Source organism: Jaculus jaculus, chromosome 3, assembly GCF_020740685.1.
Source record: "Jaculus jaculus isolate mJacJac1 chromosome 3, mJacJac1.mat.Y.cur, whole genome shotgun sequence".
NCBI classification, from domain to species: domain Eukaryota; kingdom Metazoa; phylum Chordata; class Mammalia; order Rodentia; family Dipodidae; genus Jaculus; species Jaculus jaculus.
In genome coordinates, this window is record NC_059104.1 from 3,004,023 (window position 1) to 3,021,644 (window position 17,622).

Genomic DNA, 17,622 nt, shown 5'->3' on the forward strand with positions numbered 1-17,622 from the left:
CATTCTCATCTCCACAGTGAGTGGGAGGAGGTCAGCCTGGGCCATGAGACCCTGCCTCAAAATCAGCAAACATTGACAAAGAATAAGAAAAAACCAGGTGTGGTGTGCACGCCTTTAATCCCAGCACCTGGGAGGCAGAGATAGGATTGCCATGAGTTCCAGGCCACCCTGAGACTACATAGTGAATCCCAGGTCAGCCTGGGCTAGAGTGAGACCCTACTTTGGAAACAACAACAAAAATAATAATAAGAGAAAAGATTGAGGCCATCGGTAGAAATATCCATTATAATTTTTATTTGTGGCGTTACACGGGATAGGCGTACAGGACAGCTTCTTGCAGGGAATAGGTGGGAGGTGTCTTGGGGACGCTGGTCTTGGGACACCACTGTGTATTTGGCAAGTTTCCCTTCCAGCAGATGATGGCAATGGCGAGGGCTAGACAGGGCTGTGCCTCCCTGTGAGTGTGGCCAGAGCCATTGACTTAGGGAAGAACGGTCCTCTGTGACTGCTGGGGGGACTTGGCCAGCTCACCGTGTGTGTTGGGAGAGACAGAACTGCCATGCCTCCCCTCGGCTTTGAAAGTGGGCCCAGGTGCACCGCAGGGACCCCCATGTGGGAATGGGTGGTGGTCAGGTCCGGCTCCAGCCACCGCGCTCGGGCCAGAGTCTCATCTGCTGTCATATGGATGTGAGAGTAGCAATGAGAGCCGTCCACGGCCAGAGGAAGCACCGTGACACGTGGGGCACTCTCTGGATGTCTACACTGGGCGGCACAGTTGGTATTAGCAGTGCCACAACCTGTGGGTGGTGGAGCCCAGAGGGTCCAGTGCCCACTTGCTGGCAGAGGCGATTTGGTGCGAGAGCTGGTGCAGAATTCCTTTGGTAATTTTTTTTTTTTAAATTTTTAAAAGAAAATACTAAGATCAACTTTGGGGTCAGCATCTGAGGTAATAAGTTAAGAGTAAGCACCAAGCTGGGTGAGGTGGCGCATGCCTGTAAATCCCAGCACGTGGGGAGGCTGAGGCAGGAGGTTTGCCACGAGTTTGAGGCCAGCCTCGGGTTACATAGTTCCAGGCCAGGCGGGGCTACAAAGTGAGACTCGGTCTCAAAAGATCCAAATTAAAAAAAAACAACTAATAAAAATAAGCACCAAAGTGACGGTCCCGCGCGGAGCTGGCCAGGCCTCACAGGTTCTTCATGCACACCTGGCAGCGGCTGATGTGCGTGCGGATGAGGCCGGCCTTGAGCGTGTCCGCCGACGGTGAGCCCTGGAAGCTCTGCTCCGGGATGGTGGTCAGCCAGAAGCTGTACTTGTTGGCGAAGTAGTGGCAAGTCCCACGACCCCCGTTGCACTCGATGAATGGCGTGGCCCGGAAGTCCTCCAGACAGCTGCCCGGTGACACCAGCGACTGGCCACCGCCTTCGTCCCCAGCTGCCGTGTGCTAGAGGGAGAGCAGGAGACAAAACTTGGTTAAGCGCTTGCATGCTGGAAAAGCCCGAAGCAGGCTCCCCCCCCCAATATTTTATTTGTTGATTGATTTATTGGTGAGAGAGAGAGAGAGAGAGAGGGACAGAAAGAGAGAGAAACACACAGATAGAGCAAATGGGCATGCCAGGGCTTTCAACCACTGCAAGCGAACTCCAAATGAATGTGCTACCTTGGGCAGCTGGCTCACTTGGGAACTGGGGAATTGAACTGGGGTCTTTAGGCTTTGCAGGCAAGCACCTTAGCCATTAAGCCATCTCTCCATCACTCAAAGCAGGTTTTAATTCTTGCTTTTTGTGTTTATTTGGGAGACGGAGACTCACTCTGTTGTCCAGGCTGGTCTTGAATTCAGACTCAAGGGATCCTCCTTCCTCAGCCTCCCAAGTAGCTAGGGTCATGAACATGGGCCACCACTACTAGCTAGCTTTTAAATTAGGTTTCTTTTCTTTTCTTTTTTCTTTTTTTTTTTTTGAGACAGGGTCTTATGTAAACCAGGCTGGTCTTGAACTTGCTAAGTAGCCAAGCATGACTTTAAACTTCTGATCTACCTCTACCTCCCAAGTGCTCAGATTACAGGCATGTGCCACCACGTCCGGTTTATGTGGTGCTAGGGGTTGAACTCAGGGCTTCCTGCATTCTAGGCAAGCACTCTACCAACTGAGCTACGCCTCCAGGCCTTGCTTGTGTTTATTAAATAATGAACGTGAATGGCCACCGGAGTCGGCAAAGACCCCTGCAACGTGCTCTGGCTTCACTGTGCCCAGCAGTGGCTGAGGTGCCCTGGCCACATGCAGAAAGCTTCCAGGACACGGAAGGAATGGCGTTGCAGGTGCTGGGCCTGGAGAAGCCACAGCCAGGACAGCACAGCCACTGGTGACTGTTGGCACCAGGAGGCAGGCGTCGGTAGGTATGGCTGGCTAGGTCTTCATGAAATACCAGATAGATGGACAAAAAGACCTACTTGATTATTTGCTAAACATGTCTGGCAGAAGAGAAAAAAACCCTGCCAATGTTTACTTTTCTCTTTCTTTCTTTCTTTTTTTTTTTTTTTTTGGTAGGGTCTCACTCTAGCTCAGGTTGACCTGGAATTTACTATGTAGTCTCAGAGTGGCCTCAAACTCACGGCGATCCTCCCACCTCTGCCTCCCGAGTGCTGGGATTAAAGGCGTGTGCCACCACGACTGGCCAATATCTACTTTTCTGAATAATGAAAACATAAGCTGGGCTGGGTGGCTCATGCCCAGCACTTAGGAGGTTGAGGCAGGAGGATCACCAAGCTTTTGAGGACTCTGGGAAGTCCTCTGCTCACAGAACACAGAGCCCGTCCACCTTGGACTGTCCACGCCTTTGCTGTGAGCAGCAACGAGAGGCTGACGTGTGTGTCGCATATCCTGAGTTGGCTCTGCCTGGTGGAGGCCACACCGCTGGAGCAGTTGGGTCAGTCTGAGCAGACAGGCCCTGGGGGCAGCAGGGGGAGTGGGGAGAGGCAGGATATGGTCAAGGGAAAGCCCTGGTGGCGGGGAGAACCAGCTTGCTGGGGGCTCTGAGTATAGACATGCATGCACAGGCACACGCACATACAGGCGTGCACCAACGCAGGCGCATGTGCATACAGTTTTGCAGAGATAAGAGAAGCCGTGACTCAGGGTTCTCATCCTGCGTGTGCGTTTGAGACCAACTAGCCATTCATGCTGCCCCTGGGCATTCTAAGTCCCAGAAAGTTCTCAGAGCTTTGGGAAGACTTCTCCCCTATGATTCTTAGCCCTCTGGCACTGTACTAGACGAGATGGATGAGATGGACGCTGAGCACAAAGGCTTGGAGACTAACTCACGCTCCCCGCTGGGCGGGGGCGCCAGGCTTGCTTGGCACAGGCTCAGTTAGCCTTCATCTTGTCCTCCACCTCCAGGGTAGGTGGCTTGTGGGACGCACGATGTGGACAACGGCCCTGTGCGATCACATTCCCAAGGGCACGTGTTCTCTCCGGCCCGGATGTGGCTGGGGAGAGGAACTAGACACACCTGGTTCGGGGAGAGAGAGAGAGGGAGGGAGAGGACACGTACCATGAGGAAGGAATAGCCGATCCACAGGCTCCGCCAGCCTGCCGGGCAGTGGGGTATCGAGACGTCCTGGCTGTGGACGGCGATGGCCATGGCCGGGGCTTCGCACACAGAGCAGCGGCTGATGTAGGGCTTGATTTCCTCCTCGGCCACGGGCATCATGGGCAGCGGGGCGGTGCTGGACAGCCAGGAGGATTTGTCGTTGCGGCTGGCGTAGTAGCAGACGTCGCCCGGGTTGCAGTACAGGAAGGGCATGGTGCTGAAGCGTGCCAGGCAGGAGCCTGCCAGCCCTGTGGGAGGACAGTGAGAGGGCGGCCCATGTGGCTGAAGGCGTTCCCCAGCCTGGCCACCCTGGAGGAGGAGGCGGCTCTGCATGGGCCTGCCTCAGGGTGCCCAGCAGGAGCCAAGCTCAAACTCTCCAAGCACTTTTAATCTTTGATTTAATCAATTGACATCATTATTGTGGAATTTTTTAATTTTAATTTTTCACTTTTTAAAATTTATTTATTTACTTTTTGTTTTTCGAGATAGGGTCTTCTCTACCTCTGTCTCCCGAGTGCTGGGGTTAAAGGCGTGCACCACCACGCCCAGCTCATTTTTATTTTATTTATTCACTTTTGGTTTTTTGAGGTAGGGTTTCACTCGAAGCCAGGCTGACCTGTAATTCATATGTAGTCTCAGGGTGGCCTTGAACTCATGGGGATCCTCCTACCTCTGCCTGCTGAGTGCTGTGATTAAAGGCGTGCGCCACCAAGCCTGGCTTATTTTTATTTTATTAATTCATTTTTGGTTTTTTGAGGTAGGGTTTCACTCTAAGCCAGGCTGATCTGGAACTTACTATGTAGTCTCAGGGTGGCCTCGAACTCATGGGGATCCTCCTGCCTCTGCCTCCCGAGTGCTGGGATTAAAGGTGTGCGCCCACACGCCAGGCAATTTTTAGGTTTTGAGGCAGAGCCTGTCTCTGTAGATCAGGCTGGCCCCGCACTCTCATGTCTCTGGCTCCCTTCACCTGGGTGCTGGCATCACAGCTGTGTAACACCACACCTGGCTCAGGTGTCTCCTTTATTTTGTTCTTCGGGAACTCCCACCCGCCCCTCCGGTTTGCTTTCCTTTTTCGGGAAGAACGCTGCTTCTCCTGAGCTCTCCCCTCGCCCTTGGAACAAGCTGGATACCAGCGGGCTGCGCTTGATGGGTGGTGTTTTGGGGTGCTAGGTGCGAGGGAGATCTACACAGCACTAGTGCCCAGAAACTCCTAGTGACACCCGAGACAAAGACCTAAGTGTGCGTGTGGAGTTGTGAGACCTCAGAGGAGGCTCTGGCTGGCCCCGTCCTCAGCTCAGCAGGGCTCCTCGCCACACTGGCTGCTTTGGCCTCGTAGCCCCGCTCACGGGGCTATTTGGGGTCCTAGCCTGGTTTGCATTTTCCCCTTTGTCCTGAAAATTTACTCTGGCGGTGAGACCACAGAAAGGAACCATGCTTGGGCATGACATGGCATAGCCCTGCCACGAGCTGATGGCCCTGGCTTCCCGTATGCCTCGGTCCTCTGAGGAGACCGCAGGTGGAGGCAGCCAGCTACTCTTGTTTTGTGGGTTTTTTCTTTCACTTTTGGGCTGAAGTCATCCTCATACCCTTTAAAGGCATCCTGAGTAAACAGGCGCACACGTCTAAGCGTCCACTTGCTGAGCATCTGTGGAAGGCCCGATGCAAGCCCAGCCCTGCGTGTCCTAGCCTAACTCAAGAGGGCCAGCTACGGGCCGGAGTGACAAGTGAGCCTGCAAAGCTGATGCAGAGTTAAAGGACAGGGGCCCTGCGTTTGGGGTCTTGACAGTGAAGGGCATGATAAGACCTCTGTCCCAGTCCGCCTCTGCCTCTCTCACATCCCAGGAGTGTTGAGGACCCCTGGAGAAGTTCATCACAGCGGAGGGTCACAATCATGTCAGGGGCATTTGGCCTTAGTCACTGTAAGGGCCAGGAATGAGGCTGGCAGAGGATGTGGGGGCAGAGGATGTGGGGGGGGGGGGAGGCGGGCAGTGGTACCTACCCAGGTCCTGGTTGTGGGCTTTCTCTTGGCCCTCGAAGTACAGTAGGCTGTACCCACTCCAGAGCTTGTTCATGCCCACAGGGCACATGGGCTCCTGGTCCGTCTGGCTGTGTTTCACCAGGAGGTAGCCGATGCTGACACTGCGGCCTGGCATCCCTGGTAGGCCTGGGCTCCCTGGACGGCCTGGCTCCCCTAGGACCCAAGAGAAAACAGCCGCTGCTCAGCTGCCCGCAGGATCTCGGGGCCCCGGGGTAGCGCACAGGGCTCTGGTTCATCTGAGACACTGTGCATCTTTCTTTCAAAGCTTGGGGGCTCAGTCTCTTTAGATCCAGGGCTTTGGGAATGAGATGACCTAAACTTCATTCCTGCAAGGCTGGGAAGACGGCTCTGTGCTTACAGGCACTTGCTTGCAGAGCCTACTGGCCTGTAGAGCCGGATGCACAAAGTGGCACATGCATCTGGTAGGAGGCCCTGGCACACCCATACTCTTTCTTTCTCAATCTGTCTGTCATTTTCTCTTCACAAATAAATGAGTAAAACTATTTTAAAATAAATAAACAAATCTCATACTTGCTAAGTCTAAAATGATAACGATGCTCTTGACCATGGAGAGAAAGGACTGGAAAGCTTATTTGCCAGAGGAATGCCCCACCCAGGGAGTGTCAGATGCACAGCAAGGTTTTCTTGGGCACGTAGGGGCAGGAGGAAGCAGAGTAGTCTATGAGGGCACCCTTGATCCCACCCCAGGAACCAGGCCTCCCAGGGCTGGTCACTTCCTCGAGCGGTGGCTCTGAGCTTGGCAAGCTTGGGGCATACGGGCTTTTCTGGGGTTAAAATATTCTTTCTTTCTTTCTTTTTTTTTTTTGAGGTAGAGTCTCACTCTAGCCCAGGCTGACCTGGAATTCACTATGTAGTCTCAGGGTGGCCTCGAATTCACAGGGATCCTCCTGCCTCTGCTGGGATTAGCACGCCCAGCCTTGGGGTTAGAACGCCCCTCAGTAAGGGTGAAACCGCTCCTAGAACTGCAGCCCGGAGCACTGACAAAGCACGCGGTGTCTCCCCTGCACGGGTGCCCTCTGCATGTCCGCAGTCAGCAGCCGGCTCATTCTGTCCCCCGGTGCCCTCTCCCGAGCACACTGTTTATGTCCTGCTTTTCAGGAGGACAGTCACCTCCTCCCGCCACCTGGGTCTCCTGCCTGGGACTGGCTCCTGGAGCTGCCCACAGCTGCACTGTGGCGGTCCTGGCACAGGCCCTGACCCTTGCCCCCGGCCCTTGAGTAGGGTGCCGATGATGCCGCCCATTGTACTCTCAGAGCAGTGACTTGGCCCGCTCCATCCTGCACGTGTACACGTGACTTGTGTGTACTCATGCACGTGTCTGCACGTGCATGTGGAGGCCAGAGGACAGGCTTGAGTGTCATTCCAGGAATGGCATCCATTTTTTTTTTTTTAATTTGAGAGAGAGAGAGAGAGAGAGAGAGAAAGAGAGAGAAAGAGGGAGAGAGAGAATTGGTGTGCCAGGGCCTCAGCTACTAAAATAGAACTCCAGATGCTTGTGCCACCTAGCGGGCATGTGCGACCTTGCACTTGCCTCACCTTTGTGCGTCTGGCTTACGTGGGATCTGGAGAGTAGAACATGGGTCCTTAGGCTTTGCAGGCAGGCTTCTGAACCGTTAAGCCATCTCTCCAGACCCATCCATCTTTTTTTTGTTTGTTTTGAGACAAGCTAGAGTGGCTGGCCGGTAAGCCCCATGGATCCACCTGTCTTTGCCTCCTCAAAGCTGGGATGATAAACATGTGCCACCACACCCAGCATTTGTATGTATGTTCTGGGGATGGAACTGAGCTCCTCATGTCTGCAAGGCAAGCATGTTCCTGACTAAGCATATCCCCAGCTTGCAAGCTATTTTAAGAATTAAGCAGCATAGGACTTGACAGTGCCCAGGACATGCCCTGGAGAAGCTAGAAAAGGCCCCAGGCTGACACAGCAAGCAGGAGGTGACAGATTTGGGTCTCAGATCAGTGGACGGAGAAATGTTGTTTTCCTGTTTCATCACCTGCCCATCATGTACCTTCTTGGCCGATTGGGCCCTGGTGCCCCATGGGCCCTTGATCTCCACGGAACCCTGGAACTGCAGACACACCACCTCGTCCCTGAGGCCCGGCCTTGCCTGGAGCCCCACGAAGACCTGCAAGACACCGAATAAATGAGTGTGGCTGTGCTCAGCACTGCTGGTGTCCAGCCACAGAGCACAGAGGTGGCCACCGGGCAGCAGGAACAGAGGCCTTTCCCTGGCGGCCTCAGAGGCCCAGAGCAGAGCCCTACCTGGATCTCCTGGAGGGCCTTGTGGTCCCATCTCTCCCTGTGCTCCGGGAAGACCTCTCCTGCCCTGGGGACCCATGGATCCAGGCTGGGCGGCAATCTTCTGGGGGATTCCTGCAATGCCTGGGGATCCCATGGAGCCTGGAGCACCTGCAGGGTAAAGAAAGGCATGAGCACTGGGTACCTGCACCTTCCAGCCAGGCCCTCACCCACCTCCGCCCCGGGAAACCTTTGTGAAGCCTCATGGTGGTTCCTGTGAAGGGTTACTCCACCAGCCACGCACACTCCCAACTAACTCCCGCTATGCCCCAGGGCAGGGGCGCCCTGCCCAGCTCTCTGTGCTCATCAGAGAGTAGGCCACACGCTAGGGGGGGGTGGGGGGGACAAGGTCCCTGCTGACACTCCCCAGGCTCTGGACCACTTACCAGGGAATCCCTGGTCTCCTTTGGGTCCCTTGGGGCCTCGGTCACCCACAGCTCCAGTGGCGCCAGTGTTGCCCATGAATCCTGGATCCCCCCTGGCTCCTACAATGCAGACAGGACAGCCAGGGTAGGTGCATGGGGGAGGTACTCCAGTCCCCCGCCCACAGTGCTGGCCCCTGCTTACCTTTCTCTCCCGGGAGACCAAACACACCAGGACGGCCCTGCGGCCCTGGGTATCCAACCCATCCTTTGACACCGGGACTTCCTGGAGCCCCCGGGCTCCCTTCATCTCCTTTGCTTCCAGGGAGTGCGGCTGGGCCAGGTGGGCCTGCTGGACCTTGGTAACCTGTGGGCATCGATCAGAGAGGAGGATTTACACAGGTCCCAAGGAGCCCACCAGGTCCATCAGGGCACTAGGGACACTGTGAAACAGCCTGGCACCATATCTAGACACCATCTTGTCCACCAGGACACTTGGGACCCCGTGAGAGGGCCTGGCATCATATCTAGCCACCACCATGTCCATCGGAGCATAGGAACACTGTGAGAGGGGCTGGCACCACATCCAGTCACCCCCTTGGGGGTGAGCCTTCGGCTTGTCACAGGGGCAACCGTGTCTCTTATTTTGTAACTTGTGACAGCAGATATGACATAAAATTAACACGTGAGCCATCCTGGAGTGTCGGCGGCATCAGGCACTTCCCACCGCCGTGCGGCCTCGCCGCCTCCCCCGCCCCCAGCCACTTGCCATCCTGCACCAAAACCATCCCCAGGAAACTCCAAAGGGATGTATGCCAGGAAGAAACCACTGCAGTTGACTATCTGATCCAAAGAGGCCCGGGCCGTGTCCTGTCACATGGGTGGTGTCGTGGGGATGGTGTAGTGTAGGTGACGGGCTGGTGTGGAGAGAGTCCGCCCCACCCAGGCAGGGAAGCCGTGCCAGCGTCTGCCCCCATGATTCCGACCCACAGATGCACACATCCCGCTTACCGTCTGGGCCAAATATCCCCGGTGACCCTATATCACCCGGTGCGCCAGATATGTTGGAAGGGGGGGAAACGCCGGGGAAGCCCTGAAGTCCTGGGGTCCCGACTGGGCCTCGTTCCCCTTAGGAGGAAAACAAAGTTACTTCTACCGTCACCTTACCACTTTCCGGATGTCTGCTCTCCTCCCATGCTTCCTCCCTCTCTGGAGGAACAATGTCACAGAGGGGACACCTCTCAGAGGGGGAGGGGACGTGTGGCTGTGCCCAGGGGTGGGAACTTGTTCCCCAAGTTCCTTCTCCTGCTAAACACTGTCAGCTATGGAGAGTTCTGAGGGACACTATATTAGGGCAGCTAAGGGCTGTGGGGTCCATGCCCATTGCTTGTCCCCCCTTCAGCGACCTGGGGCCCAGGGTACAGCTGATGGAGAGCTTGTCCTTCAGTGCTTGGGAGGGAGTGGACAGCAAGCCAACACTGGGGGTGAAATAAGCCGGATGGCAGCAGAGCCAAGGAGGCAGCTGGGAGACGGGCCCTGCGGATCCGCCACTAGGGACCCAGAAGCCTGAGCTGCGGCCTCATCTCGCTCGCCGCTCTGTAGACTGTGGGTTCTGCCTCATGGCCATGCACATGCTTGCCTGGGAAGGCCCGTCTCACCTGGAGCTCCCTGCTCGCCTTTCCGTCCTGGGACTCCCACAGGGCCTGGGAGTGTGTTGGGCTCTCCGGGATCACCCCTCTCCCCAATAGGGCCCGGGAACCCTGGATCTCCATGGATGTCGGCACCTGTGGGAGAATTGAGACGGAGGAGGATGGCACCAGCTCACCCATGCAGGGTCGCTATGGCGGGACTGCCACACCATCTATTAATTTCTTCTTTTATATATATTCGAGAGTGACAGACAGACAGACGGAGAAAGAGGCAGATAGATAGAGAATGGGCACGCCAGGGCCTCCAGCCACTGCAGACGAACTTCAGATGCATGCACCACTTTGTGCATCTGGCTTGAGTGGGTCCTGGGGAATTGAGCCTTGAGCTGGGGTCCTTAGGCTTCACAGGCAAGCGCTTAACCACTAAGCCATCTCTCCAGCCCTATTATATCCTTTTCAATTGATAAACTGTGTCAAATATATTTAAATGCATTTAAATGAGCAGGGGAAACCACCATTCTATAGCTGCTATTTGAATGTACTCTAGATATTTATGTGACCAAAAATTCATCTATCCACAGGTAAATTACATGGGCATATTACAGATCAATTCACACATCCATGTTCTAAGTAGGCCCCAGGTTCAGTGGGCTGGAGAAGGGAAATCACAGTGACACCATATTGCTGTTTCAATAACAGTCGCCAGAAACCTGGAGGCCCGGGGCAGGTCCCAGCTCATGGCCAGCTGCAGCTGTGAACTTGGACTTTTGGAACTTGGGCTCCATTTTCCCACCCACAGAGGGGGGCGTTCAGCTGCATGCTCCATGATGAATGTCACATTGGAGCCGGAGGCTCTGTGACACTGGGAAGATGCCGTGGCGGGCCCTGTTTCTCCGTCCCGACGCCCGGGGCCGAGAAGCCCACACCGTAGCCCTGATCCCCAGGATTGCTAGCAGGGTCGGGGATGGACGCTTGAATACCTGGGGATCCGGAGAAGCCCTTGGTGCCCGGCAGGCCGTGTAATCCACTGATTCCTCGGATTCCAGGGAAACCTGTGTGACGTGGCGTCATTAGTCAAGCCAAGAAGGGCCCCCGGGTAATTCAACACACTTTCCTTTGCTGACAACCCCGATCAGTAGGACTCCCATGAGCTGCAGTGACCTTTATCTGACACGCAAACTGTCACTCTTTTGTGACCCGAAAGTGCACATTTAAACACTCTTGTCGGCCATACGAGGCCGTCTCTCTTCCTGCCATGCACTGGAATGTTTTACAAAAGCCAAGCTTCCGGCACAGAGCCCAGAGAGCTGCTGATGCCGTTCTCTCTGGATTCCTGAGACGAGGCGTCTCGAGCGAGGGACAGAGCAGGCGGGGGACCGGTCCTTCGGGGATGGGGGAGGGGAGTGCGTGCGCCCATGGCCATCTCAGGGCTGGGTGAGGACACGGTCACCTTTGATTCCGACGAAGCACCTCACCTGGGGTTCTGTGCCAGGGTCTTGTAACCCGTCACATTCTACCAGAACTTGGGGTGCTGTGTCGAGTGACAGAGAAGGGGTTGAATGTCCCCCCAGCAGCTTCCGGCTACCTCTCTGTAAGTGCAAGCTCTCTGGGCAGACGCGTCTGCTTTCCCCCAGCATATGCCACAGCTGTGAACCTGTCCTCCGTGTTGTAGGGCCTGCAGTCGACCTCGGTCACACCTGCCGGTGCTCCCATGGGACTTAGGGACATCAGACTGCACAGAGGCCAACCTAGCTGACAGGACCTCCTTGCAACCTGGCAACTTGTCCCTGAGTGATTTTGGGCACTTGCCTGTGCCTAAGGAAAGGCATCACTTACCTGGTAAGCCTGGTGCCCCGGGCCAGCCATAGTCTCCCTTGTCACCAGGCGCTCCGGTCCGTCCTGGCTCTCCCTGTGGGCCCCGCAGTCCGGTGAGCCCTGGGAAGCCTGTGGAGAAGAACGCGGGTAAGTCCGAGCATGTGGAGACCCCGACACGGGACAGAGAGACCTTGGAGGCACCTCCCGCAGGGTCCTGGCTTGTCCTAAACGTTTCCCGTGATATGATATCTCATAGCCCAGGTGACATCTCTCTGCTGTTACTCTCCTGGTAGGTGGGCAGCATGCCCGAGCCAGTCTCCTAGGAAAAGGTGGCCCCTGTACCAGGTCTCAAAGCCACAGACTTGGGATAGACCGTGGCTGCAGACCTTACCTGTCTGTCCTTTAAGTCCAGGAGTGCCCTGGGCTCCAGCCAGGCCTGTGATCCCGGGAAAGCCGACTTCACCCTCAGCTCCTTTCTCTCCAAAGAACCCCTTGACACCTGAAACCACAGATTTGCTGCTTGGAGCCTCAGACATGCATAGTCCAGGGCTTAGCGTTCACGGGGCCAGGGGACATTTCTGCTCTTCTGTTTGCATGCAGGGACAGGCGCCTCAAGTGGTCCTGCCCTAGATACTGATTCGTGCCCCTCCTGTGAGACCGAGGCTTCCAAGACCGGAAGATCAATGCAAGTTTGAGGCCGGGCTGTGCTACAGAGTGAGAGTCTTTCTCAGAAAAAAACAAACCAAGCTGAAATCGATTTAGTATTTGCAAAAACTCTTCCAACCACCATTTTTTTGTTTGTTTGTTTTTTCAAGGTAGGGTCTCGCTGTAGCCCAGGCTGACCTGGAATTCACTTGGTAGTCTCAGGGTGGCCTTGAACTCATGGCAATCCTCCTATCTCTGCATCCCAAGTGCTGGGATTAAAGGTGTGCGCCACTACACCCAGCTCCAACCAAGCTTTTACTGAGTGAACCTTCTTGAACAAAACATGGCTGTCTCCCACCCTAGCTGACCTGGGGTTTGATCTGAGGTTTCCAGATGCCCCCTCACATGGGGAAGAGCTCAGAAGCCAGCTCCATGTACTCCTTTCTTGTCGCAAGGAAAAAGGGAACCTTGGGAAGGTTCCCAAGGTGCAGTAGACACAGTGTCACTATCCTGCCTGTGTCGGGTTCTGAGGCATTATTCTTATCCTTGCACACCAAGCTTCTGAGATAACTGCTCAGGATGGGAGAGTCCCCCAGCCATGAGGCCGATGACCCACAGTCCAGGAGCCTGTCAGCGGGGGACCAAATTAAAGGCCTGGGGGCTGGCCGGCTACACGGCTTCGGTGAGGCCTCTGGGCCTATACCAGGTGCAGGAGGTCACACAGATGGACACACTGCCTCCTTCCACCAGGAAAACTCGGGGTTCCAGGCAACTTAGGTATGTGGAATCCCCTGAGATAGACCTCCAGAAAGGAACCATCTGCCACCAGATCCTTGGAATATTACCTTGGGCAGGAATTTTGAATTGGATTTTTAAGAAAAGCGAATGTGGATTGTCATGGAAGGTCCCTGCAACCCCGAGGGTGTGAAGCAGTCCTCTGCTGTTTTACAAGGAGGTGGGTGTGACTGCCATTCGCTTGTCCAGAGCCTTCACTCTTCCCAGCAGCTCCGGTCACTGTGCCACCTGCTTTGTGGCCCGCTGCACCCAGGCTCTGGAGGGCTTCCCATGAGTGACGTGGGGGCTATGCCTCCCCACATATCTGGCTTCTGGTTGCTCTCTTCCAGAAAGCGATGGAAGGGTATTTCCTGACTGTCCTTAGATATAACAAACAGTCCCTGACTCTTTCTTCCACACTGGTCTTAAATACCTCAGCCATTCTCTGTAGTCCTTTTGTGTTTTTTTATTTTTTATTTTTAGCTAACTCATTGCACTTGGCAAGCCAGGCCCAGAGACAAGAGGCTTGGGGTGGCTGGTGACTATGATGAAACAAAAAATTATTTGCAAACCTGGAGTTCCGGTGATGCCCCGTTCCCCCTTCAGACCTGGGCTTCCTGGTAAGTCTATAGTGTCCCCAATATCACCTGTGGTATGCAGAAAAGATGGTGAGAGAAGGCCTTCCCACTGGCAGGTGGCTAGCTGCATCGCTTCTGTTGTACAGGAATCTTAGGGGCAATAACATGCCCAGCAGTTCCTGCCAGTCTTACAGGAGCTCTGAGCAGTGGGCACCCCACTCTCATTGTCCCACTGACACTCACCAAAGTCCCCAGTAGGGCCAGTCTCTCCGTAAAGACCTGCTCTGCCAGGAGCACCCTTGTCACCCTGGGAAAAAGCAAGTGAAAACCATCTTAGAAGGTCCCTAGGGAAGCCACTCATCTTTGCAGGGTTACAGCAGGGCTCCGCCTGTCTGCTACACCCAGCCTCTTAACCTGTGGGCACGGGCGTCCCGTGGGAATGTGGGAGTCACAAAGCATTTGGTAATAGTAAAAGGTTTCTGAATGCACAGTGACCAAAAATTAATTCAAAATCAAACCATAATCAAGATGCCAAAGACCTACAGCCCAGGACCCATATAAGCCACATGCACAAGGTGGCACATGCACCTGGAGTTTGTTTTCAGTGGCTGGAGACCCTGTCACACGCGCACACACACACTCTTTGCCTCTTTCTCTCTCAAATATATAAATAAAATGTTAAAACTATTAAAACAAAATGCAGACCCCCAAGCTTCACCCACCAGAAGCCCGCAGTAGGGCAGCAGCTGCTCAGGCCGCCGCCAGTGTGGAGACAGAGATGGCCTCTCCTTATGTTCGCTTGTGGCTCTGGAATGGCATAGGCCACCCCTGACCCTGTCCTTTGGCCTCTGAGCCAGAGTAGAGCTCACTGGATGAGCCGAGCGGAGCTGTTCACTCACCCGACTTCCTGTGAATCCGGGGAATCCGATAATTCCGGGAGGGCCAGCCACTCCAGGGAACCCCGGCAAGCCTGGCACCCCGGGGACGCCGATGTCCCCCTTGACTCCTTTGATGTAGCCGGGCCTTCCAGGTAGCCCTGGTATTCCTGCCAGCCCGGGGACCCCTGGCATTCCTTGGGTACCTGCAGGGAGACCCCGTAAGTAAGGTCCCAAGAGAAGGCGGTGCCAGGCTCCCCACACTGTGACTCTGCAGCCTGGGACATCAGTGTCACCAGCCATCACGCAGGACAGGGGCGTGGCTCCACGACTGAAGAACCAACCTGCGCCCATCTGTGGAGGCGCCGGGAGGAGGTGGGCGTGGGAGAAGGAGGGGGATTTTAAAGCAAGCCTGGCCGAGCACAGGGCTGCTTGGGAGGAAGTGGGCAGGGTGGGGGCTGGGAGACAGGAAGCAGGACATAGGCTGGCCGGGGTGAGTGGCTCACCTTTCAAGCCAAAGTAGCCTTTCAGGCCCATTGGCCCTTCATCTCCTTTCTCCCCTTTAATGTCCTTCATCCCTGGTAGGATGATGGGAGGTGGTCCTGGGGGGCCGGGTTCTCCTCTGTTGCCTGGAAGGAACAGGGTGCTGTCATGTCCTGCGATCTCAGTTCCATGCAGGAACAAGGTAAGGAGACTCCGCTGTTACCTCCAAAACCCGAGTCCTGGGGGCTCCAAACCAGGCAGCATTTGACAGACCAGGGGAATGGAAACTGTCTTCTTTCTTGCCCGCTTCCACTCAAGCAGAAGGACTGTGGGGCAGGGCTCTATGCCCTCAGCTTTATTCTCTAAAATGTGTAGTGTATGCCTCCGTGAAGGCGAGTTCCCATCATGCAAAGAGGATTTTTGCTTTTTATTTGCTTTGCTAATATGGCCTCCTAGGGAGAGAGCCCAGGGCCTGATATACGCTATACCACACAGCTCCGCCTGCAACTGGAGAGTAGCTCTGAATCACCCAGGCAGGCCTTGAACTTGTGACCCTTCTGCCTCTGCCTCCTGAATGGTTGGAACTACAGATGCTATCACCATGTTCACTGTTCATTTTTTTAAAAATTAATTTTTATTTATTTATTTATTTGACAGAGTGAGAGAGAGAGAATGGGAGCGCCAGGACTTCTAGCCATTGCAAATTCCAGATGCATGTGTCCCCTTGTGCTTACATGGGTTCTGGGGAATTGAACGGAGGTCCTTTGGCTTTGCAGGCAAACGATTTAACCACTAACCCACCTCTCCAGCCTATCATTCATTTTTTTTTTTAAATCCTACAAAATCATAGGTTTCATTACAACCTTGTTGTCCATGATATGACATACTTTGGTCATATTTACCCTCATTATTCTCACCTATCCTGTCTCCTCCTTCCCAGTGATACCCTGCCTCTTCCTTCTACTTTTTCTTTAAAAATGTTTTTTAAAAATATATTTTAAGCTGGGTGTGGTGGTGCACGCCTTTAATCCCAGCACTCAGGAGGCAGAGGTAGGAGGATTGCCATGAATTCAAGGCTACCCTGAGACTCCATAGTGAATTCCAGGTCAGCCTGGGCTACAGTGAGACCCTACCTTGAAAAACCAAAAAAAAATATATATATATTTTAATTTATTCATTTATTTGAGAGAAGAGGAAGAGGCAGATAGGGAGAAAGAGAGAATGGGCGCGCCAGGGCCTCAAGCCACTGAAAACGATCTCCAGACGTAAGCACCCCCTTGTGTATCTGGCTAACGTGGGTCCTGGGAAATTGAACCAGGGTCCTTAGGCTTCATAGGCAAACGCCTTAACAGCTGAGCCATTTCTCCAGCCCTCTCCCTTCTACTTTTACCTTCATCACACACACACACACACACACACACACACACACACACACACTCACACTCCACAGATGAGAGAAAACAGACAATACCTGTCCCCCCGTGTCTGGCTTCATCACCTGACAGGATGACCCCTGGATCACAAGTGAGGCGTACCTTTAACACCGGGCTCTCCAGCCGGGCCCTTCAGACCAGGAATTCCGAAGAATCCAGATTCTCCCTTGAATCCTGGGATCCCAGGCCTTCCTTTGAGTCCCACCATGCCCTGAAAGCCATCCATTCCAGGCGAGCCTCGCTCCCCTGCGGAGGACAAGGGAGAAGAAGGGTGTTAGCAGGAACGAGAGCCTGGGGCAGCCCAGCCTGGGCACCTCAGTGCCATGGCGACTTCATCCACGTGGGAGGACGCAGAGATCCTCAACCGAGAAAGAGACTTCTGGGGCGCCACTTTCTAAGAACGCTCCCCTCTCTGCGCAGTAGTGCACAGGCCGAGGGACGTAGGGCCTGGGTGTCTATAGACTGGACACTGGGGACGAGACGGACGGGCCCAGGGGGGTCGAGTGGAAGCTGGGGAGACGGTGTGAAGGGGCAGGAGCAGGGCCATCAGGGTTAGAACAGGCCTCAGGAATGTGACCTCAGTTCTGCCTGTAGCACGAATGGCTGGGGGAAATAACCAGTGTGTCTGCAATGACAGCCACAGGCCCAGGAGCTCCCCGCGTGACTGTCTCAGCGTGTGTGGAGAATGTGACCCCAGGCGTTCAATCAAAACACCAGCAGCACGTCAGCCTGAGCTGGAGTGAGACTCTACCTCGAAACACAAAAACAGAAACAACAACACAACACACCACACCAATAGCCTTGGATTCAAATTCTTCTTTTTTTTGGTTTTTCGAGGTAGAGTTTTGCTCTAGCCCAGGCTGACCTGGGATTCACTATGTAGTCTCAGGGTGGCCTTGAACTCATGGCGATCCTCCTACCCCTGCCTCCCGAGTGCTAGGATTAAAGGCGTGTGCCGCCACACCCTGCTCTGAAATTCAATTTTGAGAGGCTTTGCCTGGAAACTTCCCAGTGTGTATGATAACTTGTTTCTCAGGCAAGAGCAGCTTTTCTTGGTAAGGC

At 54.6% G+C, this 17,622-nt stretch overlaps 1 protein-coding gene across 1 annotated transcript in view; it reads right to left on the reverse strand.

Moving 5' to 3' along the window:
* Positions 1 to 271: 271 nt before the first annotated feature.
* Col4a2 (collagen type IV alpha 2 chain) overlaps positions 272 to 17,622 on the reverse strand; it is a 160,831-nt gene continuing 143,480 nt past the window's right edge. The window contains exons 32-48 of the mRNA XM_045144872.1: positions 16,663 to 16,806; positions 15,151 to 15,273; positions 14,669 to 14,850; positions 14,013 to 14,076; positions 13,764 to 13,838; positions 12,164 to 12,271; positions 11,794 to 11,901; positions 10,938 to 11,009; positions 9,967 to 10,092; positions 9,320 to 9,436; positions 8,514 to 8,675; positions 8,333 to 8,431; positions 7,911 to 8,057; positions 7,657 to 7,773; positions 5,585 to 5,776; positions 3,547 to 3,833; positions 272 to 1,441 (exon numbers count right to left, since the gene is read on the reverse strand). Of these exons, the coding sequence (XP_045000807.1) occupies positions 1,184 to 1,441; positions 3,547 to 3,833; positions 5,585 to 5,776; positions 7,657 to 7,773; positions 7,911 to 8,057; positions 8,333 to 8,431; positions 8,514 to 8,675; positions 9,320 to 9,436; positions 9,967 to 10,092; positions 10,938 to 11,009; positions 11,794 to 11,901; positions 12,164 to 12,271; positions 13,764 to 13,838; positions 14,013 to 14,076; positions 14,669 to 14,850; positions 15,151 to 15,273; positions 16,663 to 16,806 (2,381 nt within the window). The 3' untranslated portion in view covers positions 272 to 1,183. The remainder of the gene's footprint in view (positions 1,442 to 3,546; positions 3,834 to 5,584; positions 5,777 to 7,656; positions 7,774 to 7,910; positions 8,058 to 8,332; positions 8,432 to 8,513; positions 8,676 to 9,319; positions 9,437 to 9,966; positions 10,093 to 10,937; positions 11,010 to 11,793; positions 11,902 to 12,163; positions 12,272 to 13,763; positions 13,839 to 14,012; positions 14,077 to 14,668; positions 14,851 to 15,150; positions 15,274 to 16,662; positions 16,807 to 17,622) is intronic.